The 24,258-nt window shown below is 37.1% G+C and overlaps 2 protein-coding genes across 4 annotated transcripts in view; one reads left to right on the top strand and one right to left on the bottom strand.

Annotated features, from left to right (window-relative positions):
• LOC134530632 (uncharacterized) overlaps positions 1-21,300 on the bottom strand; it is a 70,140-nt gene extending 48,840 nt beyond the window's left edge. Inside the window, exons 1-3 of one of the 2 annotated variants that reach the window (XM_063365640.1) lie at positions 21,150-21,237; positions 11,849-11,971; positions 423-797 (exon numbers count right to left, since the gene is read on the bottom strand). In XM_063365640.1, coding sequence (XP_063221710.1) covers positions 423-797; positions 11,849-11,873 — 400 coding nt within the window. In that variant the 5' untranslated portion in view covers positions 11,874-11,971; positions 21,150-21,237. Of the gene's footprint in view, positions 1-422; positions 798-11,848; positions 11,972-21,149 lie in introns of both variants that reach the window. The other variant, XM_063365639.1, reaches the window with a different exon arrangement.
• A 1,773-nt stretch (positions 21,301-23,073) lies between these two features.
• The window catches only part of LOC134530631 (uncharacterized), a 34,466-nt gene continuing 33,281 nt past the window's right edge, over positions 23,074-24,258 (top strand). The window contains exon 1 of one of the 2 annotated variants that reach the window (XM_063365637.1): positions 23,074-23,431. The gene's annotated coding sequence lies outside the window, so the exon portion shown is untranslated. The remainder of the gene's footprint in view (positions 23,432-24,258) is intronic. The other variant, XM_063365638.1, reaches the window with a different exon arrangement.

The following is a 24,258-nucleotide window of genomic DNA, read 5'->3' as shown; positions in this document are numbered from 1 at the left end:
ATGTGCGCAGTTACGGACAAAAAATAATCCATTCCGCCTCCCCATGGCGAAGGATGAGTGAAAGAGAAACCTGCTAAACCTTCCCCTTTTCCGGGCACGATAGAACCTTATCGGCTGTGTGTTAGAGGGAGAGCGAGATACAATCTTCGAGGTTTTATTAGTTCCCGCAAGATGGCAGGCCGCAGAGCGACCACCAGCGACACCCTTCCCATATGAAGGCCATCTCGCCACTGACGAGCTGGAACTAAGCTCCTGACCTCCCTACATAGTAACGGTCACCCACATAGGCATTTCGACTCTTTAGTGGTCATATGATACAAAATTCATTGTTTTCGGGCCTGTGACCGTTTTTTACCGTGCACCAATCGCCTTAACAGAGAGTGATGTTCGAGTAGTGGCAGGACCAGGCACAGTGCACAGACCTGTGGTGCAGGAGGACAGGTTGCTGAAGACGAGCAGCTGCGCCGGGAACTGCAGCTCCGCGGGACAGGAGCTAACGCCCGCGCCGCCGCACGTGCAGTGGTAGCGGCACCTGGCGAGGGGAGCGCCGCGCGAGCAGGCGGGGGGAGAGGCCGCGCAGCGCGCCGCGGCGGGGGCGGCGCAGACCAGGGCCGCGGGGCTGAAGTGCAGCCCCTGCGGGCACAGCCCGGGCACCTCGCTCCCCGCCTCGCAGCGCAGGAAGCGCGCGCAGTCGTGCGGGTGCGGCAGGTATACGGTCCGCCCCAGCTCGTCGTAGGGCGGGCAGCCGGCTGCTGCCAGCGCCACCGCCGTCACCAGCACCACTGCCTTCATCGCACCTGCGGCACAGACTCGGCGTGTCACTCTCCCATTGCAGCCCCAGTGGTACTGCATTATGGACAGGGACGTAACTAGACTAGTTTCCACCTGGCGCCCTTTTTTCAAGTTACATTTCTTCTTAGGAGCGTTATGGAAAAATGATGAGTGTGAAATTTTACGATGAGCGCGCACCATGCAACATAAAATTTTTCACAGGAAGATGGTGGACCCACATGTATGAACAAAAAACCCATATATAGTCACTTTCATAGAAATTATGGGGACATATCAAACGTATTAGTGTGCCAAATGAGACTTTATGATAGTTAAACTACCCTGGAATATATCTGGTCAACTAAAATAGTCATATTAAAAGAGTAATTTCAAGTTTTAAAAAAACCTAAGTATACTGGTATTACAATTATAATAAATATTCTCCTTACACTCTTCTGTAACAATTCGTAGCGCAGTGATTATAATTCGCGGTTAATAAGTTAAAAGAACACGGGCAAAATACTCTGCAGTGGATTTGTTTTTTTTTTCTGTTTTTTTTTCTTTCCTTTTTTGAAATTACAAATTACTGGATCATACTAATTGTGCTTTATGCAAATATATATGAATACACTTTATTTGTTAAACGTATTGCTATAATATTATTAGATATATATCTCAGTCCATTAAATTGATTATTTCATACTAGGTAAGTCATTATCCTCTATTTTTAGTTAAAGTAATATTAAATTAACTACGTTTGTTAGGAAATGAATTTCCATGAATTCACATAGGTAATAAAAATTTTAATTTTATAATAGTATTGTAGAGGTACTTGGTGAAGCACTCATAGAAGTATAACATTTGTTTTTAAATGTCTTTAAGAGCCCGTCTACAACAGTCCGAACCTGTGCGTGGTCCGTGTCATTATCCGAATGTGAGTGACGTCACATTGTCTCACCGAAAACTGCCCTGTCCACAATTGCGATGTCCGATGTCCGAATGTATTGATTTCTAAAGTTGTCACCAGAGCGCAGTAAATGTGCCAAACCAAATGTTTTTGTTTATTGTTTTGATGCTTTGTAGTTTGAGATTGAACTTATAAAAGTTGTGGGAGTTCAATATTATATATTTATTCAGTAAGGCAAAGTGGCTATTCTTGACTTACAACACCTTCCATTTCCTTCAATAACAAAAACAAACACCACGTTTTCAAACGGGAACCGGAAATTCAAATATCGTGAGTGTTCTGTTCTTTTTCTGTGTCCGAAGTACACAGGTTGGGACAAAAAGTTTAATTTGACGAATGTCTTCGGACCAGGTAGGTTCGGACCTTCGCCCACTTGACGCATGACGTCTGAGGGTCACGTGGACCAATCAGCGACGAGTGTCCTTCGGACACAGTTTAGGACATTGCTCTTGTAGACGGGCCTTAACTTTATTCTCTGTGTAATTTTATCTTTGCCTTATATTGAATGTAATTTGCAATTTTTGTTCTCTATGAATATTTCACTCTAGCTTAGACGTTAATTTTATTACTTTCTATAAGTATATTTCTTGATTAAAATAATTATTAATGCTTTATTTAATATTGTCCAATGAAACTCGGTGTTACTATATTTATTTATTGTTTCTGAGAGATTATTATTGATTGGAGGCTAGGCCACGATAAATATTACAAGAGTCTAGCGGCAGCACCGCTACTTCCTGCAACTGGCTGCAAATGCCGAGCCTTTCCGAAGTTGGCCGATCGGGAGCGCCTACCCCCTGGATGTTTTTTATTTTTACGCGCGCGTTTTTTCTCTCCAGTATAAAAAAGCCACACAGACTGTTTAGTGGATGGTTGATTATATTAGGTAAGTATAGCTACATTAAAAATACTGTAAAATCATTTTATGGTTGCTTAGCAAATAACTTTTTAATATGTAGCTATCCAGCGCTAGGAAACCGTTTACATGATTTCACAGTATCTTTAATGTAGCTATCCTAACCAAATCAACCGCCCACAATGTTTTAAAGTATTAATAATGTAGCTAACCTAACCTAATTGACCATTAGTTTTCATGTCCTTACCTGAAAATTACAAGTTGTGTAAAATTGCAAGGGAATATGGGGCGTCTCGAGAATATATGTGGAAGACAAAGACTTCCTATAATTTATACGGTATGAAAAATATACAAATCCACAAAGTACGTTTCTTCAATTAGGTATTTTCCACTAAAAACAATTACAAATAAATACCGTTGCCTTGTTTATGGCCTATCCTTTTAACAACACTTCCATATTTATTTACAATGAACAAAAAAAAAAAAAAAAAAAAAAACGAAAATGCACGATTGGACGTTTCGCTCTCTCGTCAGTGAAAAGATGGCTTTCCGTTGCGGGATCGCGCCGCCGGCCCCGGAACGAGCATGAGCAGTGCGGCATTTGCAGCCAGTGTTGCAGGAAGTAGCGGTGATGCCGCTAGACTCTTGTTAAATATTCCATTTAGAATATATTTGCGATTTCGAGCGATATATCGATGAGCTCGGAACAAGGGAACTTAATTTTTTTTTTTAATTTGGAAGCTTAGTTTGGTTTGTTCGTTCGACGGCCAAGAGAGTTAAATACATCGTTAATAAGTTCCATGTAATTTGACATTTTAGAATCAAAGAATCAACGTGTAAAGTTTTAGCAGTAATTAATGAACGACGAAAACCAGGAATAATATTGATATATTTCAAGAAAAACCGGTACTACTAAGTATTAGAAGAGGTAGTGACCGATTATGGAGCATGACATCAAGACCGTCAATTGGGACAGGCTACGTTAATTAGCTTGATACCAGAGAATCAAATATGTCAGTGAAGCAAGAAATAAGAGATGCCGACTTACGCCGCGAAGGAAGGATGTCGATCTACTAGAGGAGACATCGCGGAAGACGGGATCCGAGGCAGTATCCACTACGACGACTCCAATTTTACCGACGTCAGGTTCAGAGGAAGAGGACAGGAGGAGTAATCTAACATACGACTTCGGCAGTTGCAGAGCCAGCAGCACAGGAAGGAAGCCACGGAGTTTGAAAGGTTTTCCAGAGCAGTCCAAATCGTGTAGCAGTACGACGAGGTTTGGTTTCCCCACCCAAAAGTACCCCAAACTGCGTAAGGTTTGTGTTAACCCCTTTATACAGAACAGTCACAAGATTTATAATCATTTTATTATTTTGACCCACAAATAATTAGAGTCAAATTTGTTCAAAAGAAACGATGGTGAATTAAGTGTTATCTCACAGATTTGAAATGTCATAAGTTCAATCCAATAATTTTATTCATAAATGGAATAATATAAATGGACACTCTCCAATTGTAAACTGAGTTTGTATGCTAATATCAGTTCTAAGACCAGTATTTCCTATAACTCTTGCTCTTCGACTGAGTACCGAAAGTTTAAAGTTTTTTTTTTGTTATTGAAAGAAAATTATGCATTTCTAGAGCAACTTAATACTCAACAAAAAAAACTAACAGCGAATCACAAGCATGCCAGTTGACAGGTGTCACGGATGCTTTTGGTTGGTAAATTACCAAATAATTTGAAGAAAGTTATAATCATCGTTGGTTTGAAATCTAACATAAACAAACTACCAAAATAAAATACTTCAAATGTCATCTATGAAATACTGATGAGCTATATTGATCTAGAATATTTGTGAATAATAATCAGGTGTTGTGTTTTCATTATTGTCATATGCAGTGTAATTGGGCATGTCTGTGTAAATGTGTATTGTCACCAGCGTCACACTTAATTTCATTGATAGTAAAAATTCAAATTTTCAATACACCTTTCATTTCCAGTATCTCTGTTACACTAATGTTCATGGCCACTTCACAGATTACAGATGTTTTGCACTACTATACTTGACTAATTAATGAATAACGTTAAAGATATTATATTTGTTTTGCAAAAAGATCTTATTCGTGGATTCAGCCCTTAAAAGAGTGAAGTTAACTAAAATACATGTATACTTGGATATCTTCATGTCTAGATGTTGGTTTCCATAGATTCGGTGTACCAACTGCAGGTATTGTAGTTACTTTGTAGGTCTGCGCCTATTGAACTGGTGACTAACAAAGGGGCTAGATACATAGATATGTCTGTTCATCTCGGTGACTGACAGTATATACACGTATCTTTTAATACTTAATAATTTATAGTCATCTAAAGTGTGCTAAAACTATATAGTATTAACTTTAATGAATTTTAATATGTGGGTAGTAATTTAATAAAATTATCTGTCAAAAATCTGGTCCTGGCCGAGGTTTAGTATTTTATTGAGTCTTTTTCGTTTTTATCGGGGACGTTTTCATTAGGTATATAGTTTAACCTTTCGCTCTGCAAATCGAATGATTCCATAGTCACCGTAGCTGCTCCGGCAGCGAATTCTAGCGGCGGGTGCGGAACTACGTGTAAGTCGCGTTCAGAAATTTAGTGATTGATATTGAATACTGGTCCACTTAATGAAAACATTTATTTGTTGTGAATATTAGTGGTATAAATTGTGTTTATAAACTTTTTACAGTGTATATAAATAAGTGAGGTTACGTTTCCGTATGTATAATTCATTTGAAATATAATATTACATTATTATTTTATAAATAATTATAATTAATAAACTAAAATAAAATTCAGCATATTTATTGATTTTAAATATTAATTATAATTAATATTGATTATTTTACAAAATTAAATACTTAAGTTTATACACATGTTTATATTAATATTAAATACTGAGTAATTATTTAATTTTTGTTACGATAACTTTTAAAATCGTCAAGTGTCTTAAATCAAAAATAAATATAACTTCTAACGCGCCTTTTTATCAAACCAACCAAACCAAAATCTTTCCCGGCAACACCTAAAATCGCCACCACATATTAATTCCATTACCTACATTATTCCAAATGTTTTTTTATTTTACTTAAGTGGTAAATAAACAGATTTATTTGCAATCATTTAATTTTTAACACGCCACGTGTTGGTTAGTACGCGACAAATACTAACTTTTAATATTTGATTATATACATGTATGTATACTTCAATACAAATATTTCAATTCATCTGCCGCCAACATATGTTTTTGGTCTAACTCTACGATAGTCAAGTAAATATCTATAGTAATAAAAATGACTGCATCACCCCCCCCCCCCCCAAAAAAAAGCGACGTCCGGGGCACAAGCACCGCGTGCCCCCCCCCCCCCTTCCCCCACCCTTCTAGTTATGTCTCTGAGTATGGATTAAAATTTCCGTTACCAAACGCAGCCACAGCTATAAAATAAAGTCGTTGGAAACTTTTCCTAAAATGCAAACACAACACTTCACCTAGTGTTTCAAGTGTCTCGCAACCATGGAGCAGATCAGCTGGACAAGAAGAGGATTCTTGCGGTATCCAAGCAGTAATGGCCACTCCCTGCCCAGCTCTCCCGTTTGAGGCAAGATCTAACAGTTTGCAGTTGTTTGTTGTCAAAATAATTAGTTCACTCAAGATCTTGCAGCTATATCTTTGAAATGTGGTTAAACATTGTGTTGCGTGTGACTGAAAATGTTTTAACAGTAAAATAAAAATGTTTGTTATTTTGTCAGGAAGATGACTAAAAGCTTTGACGATAATTTCTACATTACCAAGTAATGTAAACGTCGAAAAGCTGTTTGAGGGACGTTTCCATAAAATGGTTTACTGTGGTCTTGCGTGTTACTTTGAAATAAATTATGTTAAAGGAGTATAACTGTCATTTCACCAGGATTATTTCCGCCTATGATACATAAAATCTTTGAATAAATTAATTTTGGAATGTGTTAAGAACTAATAAATACATTTTTGCCTGAAGTTTGGTGTCTGGGAACCCGAATAATCGTTTTCCTGTTCGACCTTCGTGGCTTAGTTGGCTGGAATGCCAGGCAACGTACGATGTGTGATAGTGGATGTTCGAATCCTGGGTACTTCATGGACACGTGTGGAGTTTATGTTTAGTTTATAGGCATATGCAACTGCCCCAACTAGCAACAAAAACGATAGTGCGATAAAAACAATCCAATGCGCTTGAGTTTAGCTTCTTCGTGCCAAAATGACTTCATCGTTATGAATAGGGTAAGTCCGGGTATCAAAGAAAAAGTTCAGTTTATCGAGCTACTATTGCTATCCCAACGACACTGGACCCTAAAGCCGAGGCCGCACAGAAAGCTAAGCTATGTTTGCGATGTTCGCTATGTTCGCTGCGCCAGGTGGCCAGACAGGATAGCTTAGTCTAGTTCGCGATGTCAGCGAGACGCATGCCGTGGGCTTCGAGTGATGTTTCCGACGATGATAATATTCTGCTGGCTCTCACAATGGGTTCATGAATTTAATTTAAAAACAAAAGAATCTAAAGAATTTCATTTGATGAAGCAGTTGATAGTGAGAATGAAAGCAAATTTATGGATTATTTCAGGATAAATTCAACTAAGTTTGATAACATTTCTTTGGATCAAATCCCAGGCATTGTCCTGCATATCCTGCCTCCTATATTCTTCCATCGATTTATTCAATAAACATGAACATTTTTTTAATCTTTCAATAATTTTTTTACCGTTGACTTGACTATTTAAAGCCCAATACTGAGAGAAATTAAACTTCATAAAAGCAAACGCAGAAGTGCGAAAACAGATGATTTTTTTTTAATCTGTGCATGCGCGAAGTCAGCGACGTTTTAGAACAATAGCCGAGAACCAAACACCTGGAGACGTCACCAACATAGCGAACATAGCGAAAATACCGACAATAGCGAACATAGCGAACACGGTTTTGTGTGGCCAGTGACACCGAGGTGCAGCTAGCTATATTTTACTCGCGTAGAGAACATCGCGAACATAGCGAGCATAGTGCTCTGTGCGGCCTAGCTTTCGGCTCGGTCTCATACGCTATGTTACGTTTAGTAAATATCTGGTGCTAACATTTGTGACACAACAAATGCAAGAGAGATATTGGAATATATTTAAAGGAGAATCTCTTAATTAATACGTACTTATAATAATAATAAAATGAAATACACACCTTGGCATGTAAGACCGAGCCTTAATTGTAATACAGTACACTTAAACTATGACTTAAGTGCCAGTTATATTTCATTTCTGTTCAACCGTTGGCATTGCTAATTAAAGTTGGCTTGCACAGTCGTGGCTTGAGGCAAAGGAAAGTATTCTTCCATTTGATTAGCCTGCAAAGTTTTTGCTAATGCCCGTTCTACAGCGGCAAGGAAACGGAAACGAGCTCTCGGAACATTTCACCATCGCATCTCTGCTGGTCCTCTTTGGCTGCTTTCACAATGCTTGGAAACGTAACAAATGCCAACCAATGATATTTCGTTTCAGGGTTACGAAGGATTCATTAATTTAAAAAATAATAAGCTTCGAGATTATAGCAATGGCAGAACTTAAATACATAATAAAAATTACAAAGTTATAATAATCTAGATATTCTTGAACTTGAAACAATTTCTAATTTATTTAGAACATAAGCAAATATGACTATCACCGCAGCCAATACTCGGCTTCTAATGGTCACACGGAGCAACGTAAACTGAAGAGAACATCATTACCGAGCTAATCCGTACGGGTCCGCACTAATAGAAACAAATGTTTCCAACAATTGTGTTATATGGAGCAGCGCTGTATTCTTATATATTCTTATAACAAAGATTTGTAAAAAAAAAAAAAAAAAAAAAATCGTTTTCCATTATGGTTTTGACGGAGGTGGAAAAGTACCATAATGAAAAAAATTCCATAACTTAAAAGGACAAAAAGGAATTCTGAGAAATGTCCTTATACATTCTACGGAATGAAGAATACGGCCTTACTCATAAAATCATAGAATCTACATTTTTCACACTGGAATAATTACATTATTTAATGAGTGCAAATCCAACGCAAATATTAAATGGTTTTCTTATGTAATGTTTTCATTATTAGGGTGAGTGAACACAAAAGAACCCTCAGATATTAAGGTTTTTAATATCCATATTAAATTATTTTAAGTATACAAAACATATTTTTAAGATGCAAAAATGCGAGGCAAATATTTTTGTGTAGTGTAGAAGGCACAGGTCAAGCAACACAGGCGCTCTAGGGAAGACATAGGCTCGTACATAGAATGTTGGTGGGCTTTGCACAGGCTTGCAGTCTTTCAAAATTAACCTTGCTAAAATTTAAGTATTTTTTATAGTAGGGAATAAAAAATATTATTATGCGTAGCATATTAATCTGCTTCTTTAAAACTGTCAGATCAAATTGAAATTCAGTTTTTGTGCCTTACAGCACCTATAAACGAATTAAGACACATAAAATAACAATAAAAACACATTAACATAAGACATACACTGACACATATCAATAACTTTGCGACATAACACGAAACAACATAACACACAGATAGATAAAGATTGATAAAGTTCATGTTAACTTATTGGTTACTTTGGTTTTCACAAAAATCTAAAAAGAAACTAAAATGGTGTATACAAAATAAATACGTAGAGTACAAAAGTTTAAAATAACTTTTTGCCTAAGTTTTTTACCAGTGAAGGTTTCTAGATTATTCAAAAATAGTTATAATTTTCTACACATTTTCTAGTTCTTATGGTTTTAAAAGTGTCACTAATTCTGAAATCGAAAGTTGGAATTCTTAATTCAAACCGAGATATTATGTCTGAACCAACAAAAAAGTTATATAATCTATATAATAAAAAATTCATCACTGATTGAACGTCTAATAATTAGAAAATTAAACAAAGTTAAATTCTTGAAATTTTTAAATATTAATTTAAGAACTTTTTTCTACATATTAATTTAAGAACTTTTTTCAATTCTATTCTAATTAAAATTAGTTGATTCAGAGAAAGTTATAAATTTAATAAGACCTAAAGACCTTCATGTGTTACTAATAGTATAATCTACATGCTGGTGAAAATAGCTTGGCATCCAATATAACTCGAAGTTCTTAAAAGTGGACACCACGTTTAATGTCATTACTTACTATATGATTTCTGATTAATTGAATTGTTTTTTTTTTTCACTAAAGGTTATACAATAAATGCTATCGTAATTCAGAGACGTTTGTTAACTTGAAAATCAGATCTGGACACCTGAAATATCTTGCTTAATAGTTTCACAAACATATTTCCCAATTATATTATCAGCATCTTTTCGTTATAAATTCTTCATTACAGTTGGAATATTATTTATTAAATATTAAAGATTAGTTGAGACAAACTACTACTTTGCGGAACACCTAATACCATGACATTGCATTTGAAAATTTGACTGAAAAGCGTTTATTTGTAAGATAATTAAAACATATATATTGCTTGACGAGGCCTAAAATTGATAATTTTTCAAACATAAGATTGTGTTAGAAAGTATTAAAGACTTGCTCATGTTGAAATAAATAGAATATTTTATTTATATCTGGATTTTATAATGGTACACATATATATATAATATTATATATATATATAGAATACGTGTGTGTGTTAAAGACGATCTTCCTGATTGAAAACAATATGTTATTTCAGAAATAATATTTTTAGGAATAATATTCATGTGCCTATAAATATTTTTCCTCGAAAATTTTTAAAATTCTACATAACAAAGGTATTGGTCAATAGTTTGTGACTAAAATTTAACTGTCAATAATACTTCAAGAAAATATAAATACCGATAAATGGTTGAACACACATCGGTATACCACCATTATTTAAATGAAGTGGTAGCTGGAATGTCGTAGAAATAAAGCAAATTTTTTTAAATATTTTAAACGTTTGTTTGAGCTTTGTTTATTACATGGTGATAATGATGCAGTTACTAAAAACTAAAATGCTACAAAACTAATGTGTGTGTGTGTGTGTGTTGGTGTGTGTTGGTGTGTGTGTGTGTGTGCGCGCGCGCATAACTCTGCGACCCCGGAGAAACCCCCGGAATGGCCACCGCATGGGGAGCCCAAGAAAAGAAACGGACTCCCCATCTGGAAGCCACCCTAGAAAGTTTTTTTTTACACACACCGTCTCTTTGGTAGCCTGACTTGTTGCAAGGGATTGTATTCATACCCGTTAAATGCCGCCATTTTGTCTTAGCAATCCGCCTTGGTTACAGATGAGAAATTGATCTGTGCATGAAGGATTTTTTACTTAATGAGACATGTCTTTTATTCAAGGTTACATTTAATTAGTGAATTTCTGCTACTTAATCAACACTTGCAATATTTTTATCAGGTGGAAATAAAAAAAATCATTACTCAGTCAAATAATAATAAGCTCTGAGAAATCTGAGAAGCACTAACAGGAAGGACGAACTTCCTTCTCCATGGAGTCTAGCGAAGCCATCCTTCCTTTGCGATCGTTAGTGAGCATCCCGTATCCCGCATAAAAGAACTAAAGAATGTTGTTGAAAAGCAGAACTACTTGCAACAAGTACCTTTGCATGAGATAAATTAATAAGTAATGGTTTCAATTTAAAACTCTTAGTTTTGCATCTAACATTAGTCACAGAAGCTACCATGGATCATGATTTATTATCTGCAGCTGAATCGGAAGGCAGCCGCTGTAGATACTGTAGCAAGGATTTTGTCATGAGAAGGAATGCTAGACGTTATGAGAATAATGATTGTGTTAAAAACCCACTACGCAAAATGTTAAGCTGTAATCGGTGTAGCAGGTTGTTAACACGAATTGACAGCTTAAAAAGACATGGTAGAACATGTAAAGCCAAGCCTACTTACGGCATAGAGGACATAGATGGATCTATTAGACTAAAGAAGAATGATCTGCATTACGACAATAATTTTCCTTGTCCTGAGCGTGATGGTATTAGCAAACACGATCGTGACGAAGAACATAAATTGAAGGATGCTAATGGCTTCGGGAAGACTGAAACTAATGGAAGTAACAACACCGTGAAAAGTGAGAATACATTCAAGCCCATATTCAGTAGATCCTCCATAAATTGTAAAAATGATGGACTCCTAAAAAGGAAGCATGAAGACAATGAAGACACTTCGACATCATCGATATCGAATTCTTACGGTAATCTGGGTGAAGACGATGCATTCTACGGTGATGGCTACAGTGACTCTGCAGCTGGCGACGTGATCGAAGACTGTGCTGAAGCACCTAAAGCAGGCAAGATCGAAGACTGTGATGGTGTCCTGAAATCAAAACGATAGAAACGTTGTGTTATATCAAATAAATCTGATCAAGCTTGTGATGATCACTGGCTCGATGATGAAAGTAACCTTGTGGTTGGTGTTAAAACTGAAGACACCAGAGATCATAATATTTATTATAAACGTGCAAGGAAGATGGTGGCAGAAGAGATTGATTACACATCATGGAAAGATCCAAACATATCTATTGGTTGACCAGCTAAGATTTCTACATGGTTCGCTTTGTGCAGGAAACTATTCGAGCATCAAAGAAATATCCTTCATACTCAAAGAACTGAAGGAGGCTGGCTATATACAATGATGACTTGTTTTACCTGATTTTTATAATGAGAAATAAAATAAATAATTTAAATTATAAAAATTTAATGTTTTATTTATTGTATTCTGATTTCCCACTAAGCCTATGTTTCCGCTACTGTATGTGTGTTCATTCCATTTCCTGTGTGTACTGTGTGTACGTTCCGTTTCCTGTGTGTACTGTGTGTACGTTCCGTTTCCTGTGTGTACCGTGTGTTCATTCCGTTTCCAGTGTGTACTGTGTGTACATTCCGTTTTCCTGTTGTACTGTGGGTACATTCCGTTTTTTTTTCCTGTGTGTGTACTGTACGTTCATTCCGTTTCCTGTGTGTACTGTGTTCATGGTCTATATGTCTGACATTGTTCATGACTCGGTCTCGCGGTCCGAAGACGCTTGATGTATATGGTTTGGTACATGAACATTTTAAAGGTTATTCTAAGTATTAAAAACTAGACATAGCGGCAACGTTTTTAATTCTTCGAACATTGACGTATATTGTTTTGAGTTGTTTTTCGTAGAGTGAATGATTGATAAACTCCATGAATGGTAATGGAAACTAAAATATAAAATTTATTTAATATTTAGTTACACCTGTCAATGGTCAAGAATAGAACCGAGGACAGGAATCCATCGATTCAAAATGTAATTAATAAGTGATGTTTCGGTGACTATTAGAATTTTTCCCGAATCTCTAGCTAAATAATTACATGATTACAAGATGGTGTCTTCCAGCAGACGAAAAAAAGGTTGGTGGCAATATTCTCTAGCAGGTGGTAGCTCCTGGTAGCATGTACTGAACATAATATGTCGAAACCATGATGGTCGTAAAGGTCAAATTTCAAGGTCAAGGTCAAATTTCAAGGTCAATGTCAAATTTCAAGGTCAAGGTCAAATTCAAGGTCAAGGTCAAATTTCAAGGTCAAATATCAATGTCAAAGTTCAAGGTCAAGGACGAAGTTCAATGCCAACAGTTGAGGACAAAGGTATGGAGAACAGAAAATTATATTAGCATGGCGCTAGCACACTCTAGCAGACGAAAACAAGATGGCGGCCTCCAGCGGACGAAGACAAGGTGGCGGACATGACGTCATACCAGTTGACGATATATATACCTTGGTATTGGTGGCGGTAGATCAGTCTAGGTAGCTTCCGTGGAGGAAGGATTTGTTGTTTTTTTATTTTTTGCTCTTACCGGTTTTGAACCAAGGACGGGAATCAATCTAATCAATCAGTATTCTAATAAGTAATTTTTTTGGTGAATTTTGAACTTTTTTTCATTAAAATCGGATAATAAATAAAGATTTTCAAGATGGTGCCTTTCACGATAATTGATACAAGTGGTGACATAATTCAGGATGTCGCGTGTGACATAAGACATTTTTATTACTTGTTATTGAATATTTTTTAAATATATTAATAAATTACTGGTTTACTCTAGCCGGGAATCGAACCGAGGACCTAAATCGTTTAAGTTAGGTACTAACAATTTGAAGAAACAATTTTTTTAATTTTTTTTTAATTTTTAGCATTAAAATTACGGATTTTCAAGATGGCGGCCGTAATGATAATTACAACAATTACGTCTCAATATAAGGTGGTGTTTCTGTCTCGAACAAGTGATGCTATTATTACTTAAAATTTTAAAAAAAATTACAAGTTCGAATATGCATGTTATTTTTATATATACCTTAATTAATTCTCAGTCTGGTATATGTCTCGATGGCCATGTTGTCAAATGCGTATGTTTTCCAACCTAGAGGTCAGAGTTTCGATGGTTCGAATCACAGCACTTCCACTGTATTTTGTATAAAATATTAAATTTAATATGACAAAGGGACTAAAATAGCTCTGGTATGTAATGGAACATCGACCTTATGTGATGAGACAGAGCGATGCTGGAGCTCTCTAAGAACCAACAGCAGAAACAAAGTCGACGGTATCCAAGATGGTGGCCTCCAGCATCGCAGAAAAAATCAAAATGGCAGGCCGTGACGAATATTGCATCATGAGTGAGTGGGGCGCTCGTTTTAAAGATGGCGGATCCAAGATGGCGGACCCAAATTGCTGCCAGGTCAAAGGTTAAGGTCATCCAATATGGCCACCGTGACGTCAGAACAATCGGTCATTGAACTCATCCACAATCCACACCCTGAACCATAGGCGTGCGCACGGTAGGTGCCACAGGTGCCTTGGCACCACCATTAGGGTTAACGTTATTTTGTTTTTTTACAAGCAGAAATAATACATACTTACAAAAATCCGTATTATTAAAAAAAAATATATGTTTTCCAATCGTGTCGAGTTACAGTTATGTGCTCATAACACTATCAGTATATCAATAATCAATCGAACCAACTACACACACGGAAACAAGCCAGTTGCAATTACTTGTGTTGTACACGCAGGCCGCGGCTACGAAACTTCTGAAATGTAAATACTTCTCCTAGTTCTCCTCGAATTACACAGAATGCGCGCTCTGTGTCCACTGTTCACTCCACTCGGCAGGCGCACGGGATAATAGCCGCCGTCCGCCAGGGTTTATTTAAAAAAAGAGAGAGTTTAGTTAGTTAAAAGGATAGGCTTACTCAATGACTTATATGCAGTCGCTGAAAAAACATTTTTGTTGTATTCCAAAAGTTAAAACTTTTGCCCACTCTTATTTGTGTATTTTTATTATTTTAATATTTTACATATTTTAGGTATATTACAAAAACTCCCTTCATTTGTTGAGTTTAAAACATAACATTTGAGAATGTTTTTTTCTAGCATTTATTTGGCGTCTTCAGAAAACATATAAGTACTGTTTTTCAAAGCCACCATGAATTCCGTGCAAACAATTTGTGCAATTTACTTTATGGCTCAACAAAGCTTAAAACTGTAAATAGTTTAGTAGTTTTGCTGGTGATTAATTATAATGTTCAAAGCCATAATTTGTCATAAAAAATGTTAAAAAATTTTACATCTGTGTATTTAATGTTTTTGTTCGGGAACACCTTAAATAGCACCATTTTGCGCTTTCAAATCCAAATTTTTCCGGGGGAGGACCCCCGGACCCCCCGCTTTAGGCTCGGGGTCCGTGAATGACAGGGCTGTTGTGTAATCTGGCACCACCAATACTGAAGTCCTGCGCACGCCTATGCCCTGAACCCTGTCCCAGCAGCCCCTTTTATAAACTACTTTAATCTAATATTAATTGAAATGAATAGTAAGCTACCATTTAGGGTCTGTTTTGAATTAAAATTTTTAGTATGTATTCACTGTCTCGTTTTTTATTGTTTTTATTTTAAACCATTACACTAAACGCGACTCGCTGACATTGAAGTTTCACGCGAAACCAACGGCCGCGAGTCCCAATACAGCCCCACCGACTTTTTCTGCTGATTCCTGAAATAATTCCAGAAAATTGGTAGGATGCTTCCTTGCTGCAGGTCATGGCTAATTCCTTCCACATTGTCACTCTACTGTGGCGTTGTGTTTTGCCGTCTGCATTGACCTCGCTATTAATCTGTTCACGGACAACCAAGCATTTCAGAATAAGAAGAAATATAAAATTGGAAATAGTCTATTCCTCTAGTAAATATACATAAAAATGATTTCAAGGCTTTCATAAATTAATATTCTGAAATTTTTGTACTTAACAAACACATTTTTTAGTATTTTTTTTAACGATTTAGTAGTCATTGACGCAGTTAAAATATAGGCCTAATTACACAACTACTTAGCAAATAAAACTTAAACAGCAAACGTGAATCGTTCTCAAGTAAAGAATAACAAATAATCCGTATTCACAGTTCTCAGGTAGGAAATGTTGTGATTGTTTTTATCTATTCTTAAGGCAATTGTTTTTTCTTTAGATCTATATGTTACAATACTCTCATAGTGCTTTTCTCAGCAATTGCTAAAAATATAATGCTGAATCACAATACCCTGTGATAGCCCGGACGCGACAAATACATCACAGCCATTAAGAGGTAAGGTCGTAATTTTCAGTCCACGAAAAATGAACCCCAACAGCCCTTCAGAAACATAATGTGGGTATTATTAATGATGTTGTAACGTAAAAATATTTTTTTTAAAATCATTTATGCTTAAGTTTATTTTATGTTCCTTTTGATAGACATGTAAAATGAAATCAATTTAATTGCCACCTATGTACCTACTATAGATGGTTATACACCTGATGGTGACAATCTGTCGTGGCATTTTTAAAATATTATATAAATCATGCAATATTTTACTTACATAACAGGGAATTTATATTTTCGGTCACTAGATTGCATTTTATTTCAACTAGTGGCTTGGAGTTAACACATGAATTAGAATCACAAATTCTTTCTAAAATAACAGGCATAATTTACTCATGTCGTTAGAGTATTAGGATTGTATGGTTGCGTTTTCACTTATAGGTAGTTTTCCATTATGTCACTTTTCCGTCGCCCCCCGTCAAAACAGGAGGAATAGTGCCAATTTTATTAAAATCGTGTTTATAAGTATATTGTGCTGCTTCCTATAACCCATTTTTGGAAACATTTGTTTCTACTGGTGCGCGATCTGTTGAGTTGATTTATGACGAACTACAGAAAATCACCGCCGGAAGTGCTATCTGTAGCCTTTTAAGTTAACCTAAGAAACAGCTAGGGCAGGGGTTCCCAAAGTGTGCGCCGCGGCGCCCTGGTGCGCCGTAGAAAGTTAAGAAGGGCGCCGTGAAGCGATTCTCTTTACCATTCTCCGAAACCTGAACTTAAGTGTTCACGGGTACAAAATAAACAATTTAATTTCTAGCGCTCGCGTAGTGCTTCGCTTACCTGCGCACTCGCTGATACTTATCTACTACAAGCCCGAGACAACTGTGGTCCCGGTAAACATGTGAACTACCCAAGGTCAGACGGACCCCTCCCTCCGTCGTCATCCCTTCCGCCACACTGTCCCCTCCCTTCCCCTAGTCAACCTCAAGGGTCGGAATGCATGTCGCGGGTGGGACGGCAAGTACAGCTGTTACCACAAGTCACGACACAATGCGAGGACACGGGCGTATCGGTGTTCAAATATTTCACGGATCCTTTGAAAGCGGAGCAGTGTTTCGAAGCGTGCGTGACTGTAATATAACATGTATTGACAAATGGCATCGGGCAGTTCAACAAATCACAAAACTATATATAGCCAGTGCAGTCAAGTGATTAGCAATTGTTACATGTAAGGAGTTAAAGAACTAAGTGGCTGAGTGGGAGTTTGTTACATGCACTTAGCAAAAAACTGTTCTGAAACGTTTCTTGCATATGCTACATCAATTTATCGCAAAAAAAAATTCTTTGATTATAGGCGAATGTATACCGACATGTACATTCAGTTTGGTGCTGAGTGAAATATAATAATTATTATAATGCAAACGGTACAGTGTGATGCTGTGACGACTGTTTGGTACACATTCTGACATCTTCATAGACACCTTGTTTCGCTGTTTCATACAAATATACCTTCAGTTTATTACATTTCTTACGTACTGCACGACTGCGCTACATGGTCTTCCTTTCATCCATATACTCTTGCTTACATGTTGCGTACACTAATGAACACACATGTATACACCCCTTGCTTCCGCAGCAAACGGTATCCCCCTCCTGCCAACCACTCCTCATTCACAACCCCTCTCTCACGACGACACTGGCGCTCCCTTAATTCCCCTCCACAGGACCACAGTAGCTTGGGCGTGTAGTACTCTTCTCCCCCGCCGTGAACCGCCCGCGATGGTCATTTGTTTAGTTACAAGCGAGCAGCGAGACGAGATGACGTCGTCGTCTCCCGTTTTGTTTTGATTGTGTCGTTTCGTTTTGTTTTCGTCATAAGTCTTTTGTTTTGTCAAAATGGATAGATTTGTATTAAATAAACAAGTCGGTAGTACAAGGGACACTGATAATGCATCTACCAGTGGTGGGGAAGTAAAAAAAACGGAAATATCGCAAATACGATGATAGCTATTTGGACTTCGGCTTTACGTCAACAGAAGTAAACAATGAAGAAAGACCGCAGTGTGTGCTCTGTTTGAAAATTTTATCAACCGAAAGTATGCTTCCAAGTAAGTTAAAGCGACATCTCGAAACCATTCACCCGGCTATGGTTGAAAAATCGCGTGATTTTTTTAATAGGAAATTACAAAATTTAAAAAAAAACACAAAATTTGTTTACTCAACAAGCCTCAGTACCTAACAACGCACTGTTAGCATCCTTCAAGGTAGCATACAGGGTGGCGAAATGCAAAAAACCTCATACTATTGCAGAAGAGCTTGTTCTACCGGCTGGCTCTCGACATGGTGAATATTATGGTGGGAGAATCGGCGAGAAAATTAATTTCTAAGGTACCCTTATCTAACAACACTATCAGTCGAAGAATCCATGACATAGCTGAGGATCTAAATCGCCAATTAATAGAAAAAATTAAAGGGAAGGAATTTGGTCTGCAACTTGACGAGGCTACTGACAGTAATAATGATGCACATCTGATTTGTTACATACGCTTTGTGGCTGACAATATTATTGTCGAAGAACTCTTATTCTGCAAAAACATTACCGAAAGTGCAAAGGCTCATGACTTGTTTGAAATTCTTGACAAGTTTATTACAGAAAATGGTTTGAACTGGGAAAAATGTATTGGTGTATGTACAGATGGTGCTCGATCAATGTCTGGCAGGTACGGAGGATTACAAGCGCTTATTTGCAAAAAAGCTTCACATGCTGTGTGGACCCATTGCATCATCCATAGAGAAGCGCTTGCGTCAAAGTCGATGAGTTCTGAATTAAACCAAGTATTAGAACATGACATTGGTACTGTAAACTTCATTAAAACTAGACCACTAAAAGCCAGACTTTTCAAAAAACTATGCATAGATATGGGAGCTGAACATACGGCACTCATATATTACTGCAATTCACGATGGCTTTCCCGTGGAAATGTCTTAATTCGTGTGTTCGAATTACATGAAGAAATTCACAGTTTTTTTTACGGCACTGATATATTACTGCAATTCACGATGGCTTTCCCGTGGAAATGTCATAATTCGTGTGTTCGAATTACATGAAGAAATTCACAGTTTTTTTACAAGAGCATCATGCAAACTCCAGATACTTTGCTGAACCAGATTTATTGCTAAAACTAGCATTTTTGTGCGACATATTTGAAAAAATTAACAAACTGAATCTGTCTTTGCAAGGCAACAACATGCACATTCTGAAACTACTGGAGAAGATCGCTGCGTTTAAGAAAAAAACTGCAGTTTTGGATTAAAAAAATGAATGAAAATCGCGGTCAAGATTGTTTCCCGCAGTTGTATGAATATGCGACATCAAATGAGCTTGTTGTCTCACAAGACCTGATGACCCTTTTCACGGAACACCTTTCGAAGTTCTTTGAATGGTTTTCAAAATATTTTGCCGAAGACGATGTAGATAAATATTCGTGGATTCAAGACCCATTCCATGCACAAGCTCCGCCAGAATTTACATCGGAGGAAGAAGAAAGTCTCATTGAACTCTCTTGCGACAGCAGCCTTAGAACTAGATTCACATGTTCCGATCTGGTCGAGTTTTGGATATCACTTCAAAATGAATACCCCACTTTAGCTTCAAAAGCTATAAGAATTTTCATTCCTTTTGCAACATAGTATTTGTGCGAAGCTGGATTTTCAGCTGTAGCTGTAATCAAGAGCAAATATCGCTCAAAGATCAATGTGGAGCAAGAAATGCGAGTAGCAGTGTCAAACCTTATTCCACGTTTTGAAAAAAATGTGTGAAGATCACCAAGCTCACCCATCACACTGACTAGCTAGGTAGCTATTGTATTTTATTTTTGTTGTTCTTAAGTCTCTCTTGAATGTTTTTGTGTTAATTTTATATTCTTATAAATATAAATATACAGTTCAGATTCATAATGTGGATATTTTAATTTTTGTGCTTATCTACCTAACTAGTATCATTGTACCTATCTATTTCGACGAGCCAAATAGGTTAGGGGGCCGAGACAAAATAGTAAACATGTATGTGCGCCGCGGACTGAAAAAGATTGGGAAACCCTGAGCTAGGGGGTTAACAGCACTACCTAGCGACGTATTCTATACGCTATTTCGAAGGCAAAGCAGTTGTACTCATTCCATGGAGGGTATAAGAAAATATGGCAGAATTCCATTTATTTATGGCAGTTTTCCGTTATGGTAACTTTCCTCCCTTTTCGAAGAGGCCAGGTGGAAATCTGTCATTATGGTATATTTCCAGTATGGCAGTCTTCCGTCGCCTCCTTGCAGAGCCAGGGAAGTAAATTTTAAACAAAATCTTCGCAGGTTTGTAAATGGAGCTTACTTTCCTTTGCCTCAAAACACGAATGTGCAAACCGGTCTTAGGGTTACTTTTGTTGCCAAGGTGAGTTTCACAATGTTCCGAACATTGTCATTAACGCGAGCAATAGGCACCCATGATGATAACGACACTATGATTACAAACCTGTACGGATCCTCGTTACAAGTATCATTACGAAATTAGGAACTGGAATGTGCATCTACATTTTTTATCATAAAAAGTTATGCAAGATACATGGGAAATGCAATTCTATTTGTGCACTGACATTGATCACGTGATCAGCTATCTAGCATCCCAACGAGTTAGAAACAAATGTGAGCATATTAGCAGAGTATTTATTACATTAAAATTACTGATAAGATACTACTCAAGTCTGAGAATGGGTTGCAGACAGTAAAGGAATTTCCAAGCAAACATTTGAAAGTTAAGTTGAAAGGAGTATTAATTTTTTCTGCCTCAGTTACGCCTGTGCGAATCGGCCTAACAATAACAACCATGCTTGAGAAAAGAACTACATACCTATCGCGCTGTGCGCAGATGCTGGGGCAGCAACGTATTCCGTCGACAAACAGGGGTCTATATACAACACTAAGCTCGCCGCCGGCTTGTGATGACGCCGTACGCAATGAGGAAAGAGCTCAACAACTGGCATGCGCAGATAGCGACGCGTTGACAGCTGCTCATCGTCGGCAGTCTAGAAGAGATGGTCGGATCACTTTTTTTCCCCCGGCAAGGTCAAGGTTGGTAGCGACGAACGGGTAATCCCCACTTTGTCCAATATAGATGGGGATGGGACGCATTCACAACGTCGAGTGCGGTTCCGTCGGTTAGTCGCGGCAAACACAAAAGCGCGATTCGTTATATTAATACCCAGATCTGCAGGCCCCGCAGTGCGAGCGCCAATGGGGCCACCGAACTCCACGCAATATTTTACGAGACTTTTTAAACCGAGCTTTCAACCGGCCATCATAACGTAGCCGGATATTTGCCGGCGTAAGTTGCGAGGGGTTCTGGGTTTGAGTTCCGGTTGAGGGGTGGGTGTAAATTTTGAAATTAGATATTGTGATTAATGAAGATATTACAAAGAGTATCGATGAAAGATTGATTTCTTTTTCTTTTTGGCCATTGAAGTAAAGCTTATGACCATAAAATTAACAAAACAAATTAAACCGAGCTTGGACTAGTCACTCGTTTTGACAACACATGCAGGGTAATTTGCAACTTGATAGGTTGCAGAGTTTCAGGGTTCTCGCATTCCCAGGTAACAGTTTGCCGTCCATTACCTTTAATAAAAAAATCTTAACTAAATCTAATCGTGTTTTAAATTTTTTTTAAACTATATAAATATGTTTGTCAAAAATTGCCGGATGAGCACAAGTTGCGAACTCGTGCGTGTTGGTTGAAAATAAATATTTTTTTGGTTTAGCAGGAATGGGGAATAATAAAACGAGCGAGATTCGTACAAACGCCTGCCCTGTGGAAGCTTTAAAAGGATGGTGGGGTGATAACGTAACCCTCTCATCTCGAATTCCCAAATCCGTTTTGCTCCGCGTAGGTACTACCTATGTTTGTCTTGAGACTGCAATCAGTTTATTGAAAGAGAAAAAAATTCATTCACTTGTACGTTCGATTTTTTTTTTTTTTTTTTTTTTTTTTTAAGCTGAGCCATTGTTTTGTTAGTTGAACACTCAGACTAAACAATGTCAATAATGAAAATCAACATTAGAAGGGATGAAATAATTATTTACGCTTTACCATTTCATGGATGTTTATTCTTGTAATTGGTTCTTGAGTAAGTCCTATTCTTTTGTCATTAATCTTAGCGAAGAGGCAGGTGTATCACTTCTAAAGGCACTGTACCTAGTTCAAAATCGCTAGATTATGAATTTTTTTGACACTGGAATGTTATATCTAATCACCCTTGAGTAACCGGCAAATGCCATTCATCGCACATTAATGAAGCACTATTATTATTAATAGAACTGTGATAATCAGCTGTTGCAGAGAATAAATTATTATGACATAAGCATCATGCATTTAAATGTTGTAATTGGATATTCAAACATACCCACCCATTATTTATTTACACATCAATATTATTCCAAGCAAAGTAGTAATTTTCGCAGCACCGTCCATAAGTTAGTGTACTTTACACGAATTACCGCATACTTTCTCCACTGAAATAGTTGGACATACAAATATTGCCATACCTATTATTTTATTAATTTCATTTTTGCGCTTTTTTTTTATACAGTTCTGTTGGCAAACAGATAGTATTTCAGGACACAAATGTGTTCTGGAGTTTGGATGCGTATTGTAATCTTAGGGCAGGCAGATAGTAAACGAAACAAATTTTCGATTTATTTTTATAGGCCTATAATAACAGTTATTTTTAATGTATTCTTGTGTTACCGAACTAGGAACATTTGGGGCTTTTGCCATTTGGCAACACTGATTGTTTAACTATAACGCTCGTTGTTGACTATAACTAACAAGTGACAGCTCATAAGTGTTATTGAATTGAAACGATTGAAATTCGGTTTTGCAATTCTTCGCGTTATAAGTTTAATAATTTCCAGTTAGCACTCATGTTACTGAAATGGAAATAAAAATGTGCTTATATACTCTTCGTCAGTGTATGTGTATCCAATCCACGCTTACTGATCCACGAGAAATGATGATTCCACCGTAAAATTCTGTGTCACAATTTTTGACTTGGCGGGGCTGTAAACATTTTCCCCCTTAATGCCTATTAGTAGTTTGCTTTACGAGAAAATGTTGTTAGCCGGCATGTCACAAAGGTAATATTTAGTGCAGCACAAGAAATTTTTAATTTACCTTTTATTCTTACAAGTAACTGTAGTAATATTTTATTTTCGGTTATACGATGCATGTGAAAGTGATTTAAGGCCCGGCCATAATCAACATAAGCTTTTCACAAGCACGCCTAGTATTATACATAACAGTTGAACTCCATGTAATTCAGTCTGACAGCTACAATCATATATTGCGATAAGCATTTAAACAAGCCCATAATTATAAATAAGTAGGGTTTGTGCATTAATTTTTCAAAGGCTAAAACAATCAAAATAAACAGGAATGTGGTGAAGTTTATGTTCGCTGTAGCCAGGCCGCTGTGCTAATTTTGTGTTGTGAAAGTTCTTATCATTATAGACCTAACTATCAGTGTGTTAGTTTAGACTATCTTGATGGTGGCCGGGCCTTAAATAGATTAGATTGTTTTAATAGTAGCCTTATCATATTTAAACTGCATATTATGATATGTTATATGCAGGACACAAGACACAAATGTGTACTTGACTTGTATGATTTACAGCAGAGTAACAGCTAGTGCTTTCGGGAATATATTTTCTCACTGGTATCTCCACTAGCCCTCTGTACTTAATGTTCCCACATACAACAATCTGGACTATGGTCCACTTTATGAATTAATGCAAGAATATTTTAGGCTGATTTTGCAAACTATGCGAGAAATGAAAGATGCAAAGGTCTAATAACATTTCCAAATAACCATTAATAAAATATGTGAGATGCTAAAATGCAACATAAGCTTCAGTTAAATTTAACTTCTTGTATTCTAGCTTGTGTTTTCATCTTCCTTATTTAA

Source organism: Bacillus rossius, chromosome 3, assembly GCF_032445375.1.
Source record: "Bacillus rossius redtenbacheri isolate Brsri chromosome 3, Brsri_v3, whole genome shotgun sequence".
Taxonomy (NCBI): domain Eukaryota; kingdom Metazoa; phylum Arthropoda; class Insecta; order Phasmatodea; family Bacillidae; genus Bacillus; species Bacillus rossius.
Note: the sequence above shows the minus strand (reverse complement) of the source record. Positions and strands in the feature narration are given on the sequence as shown.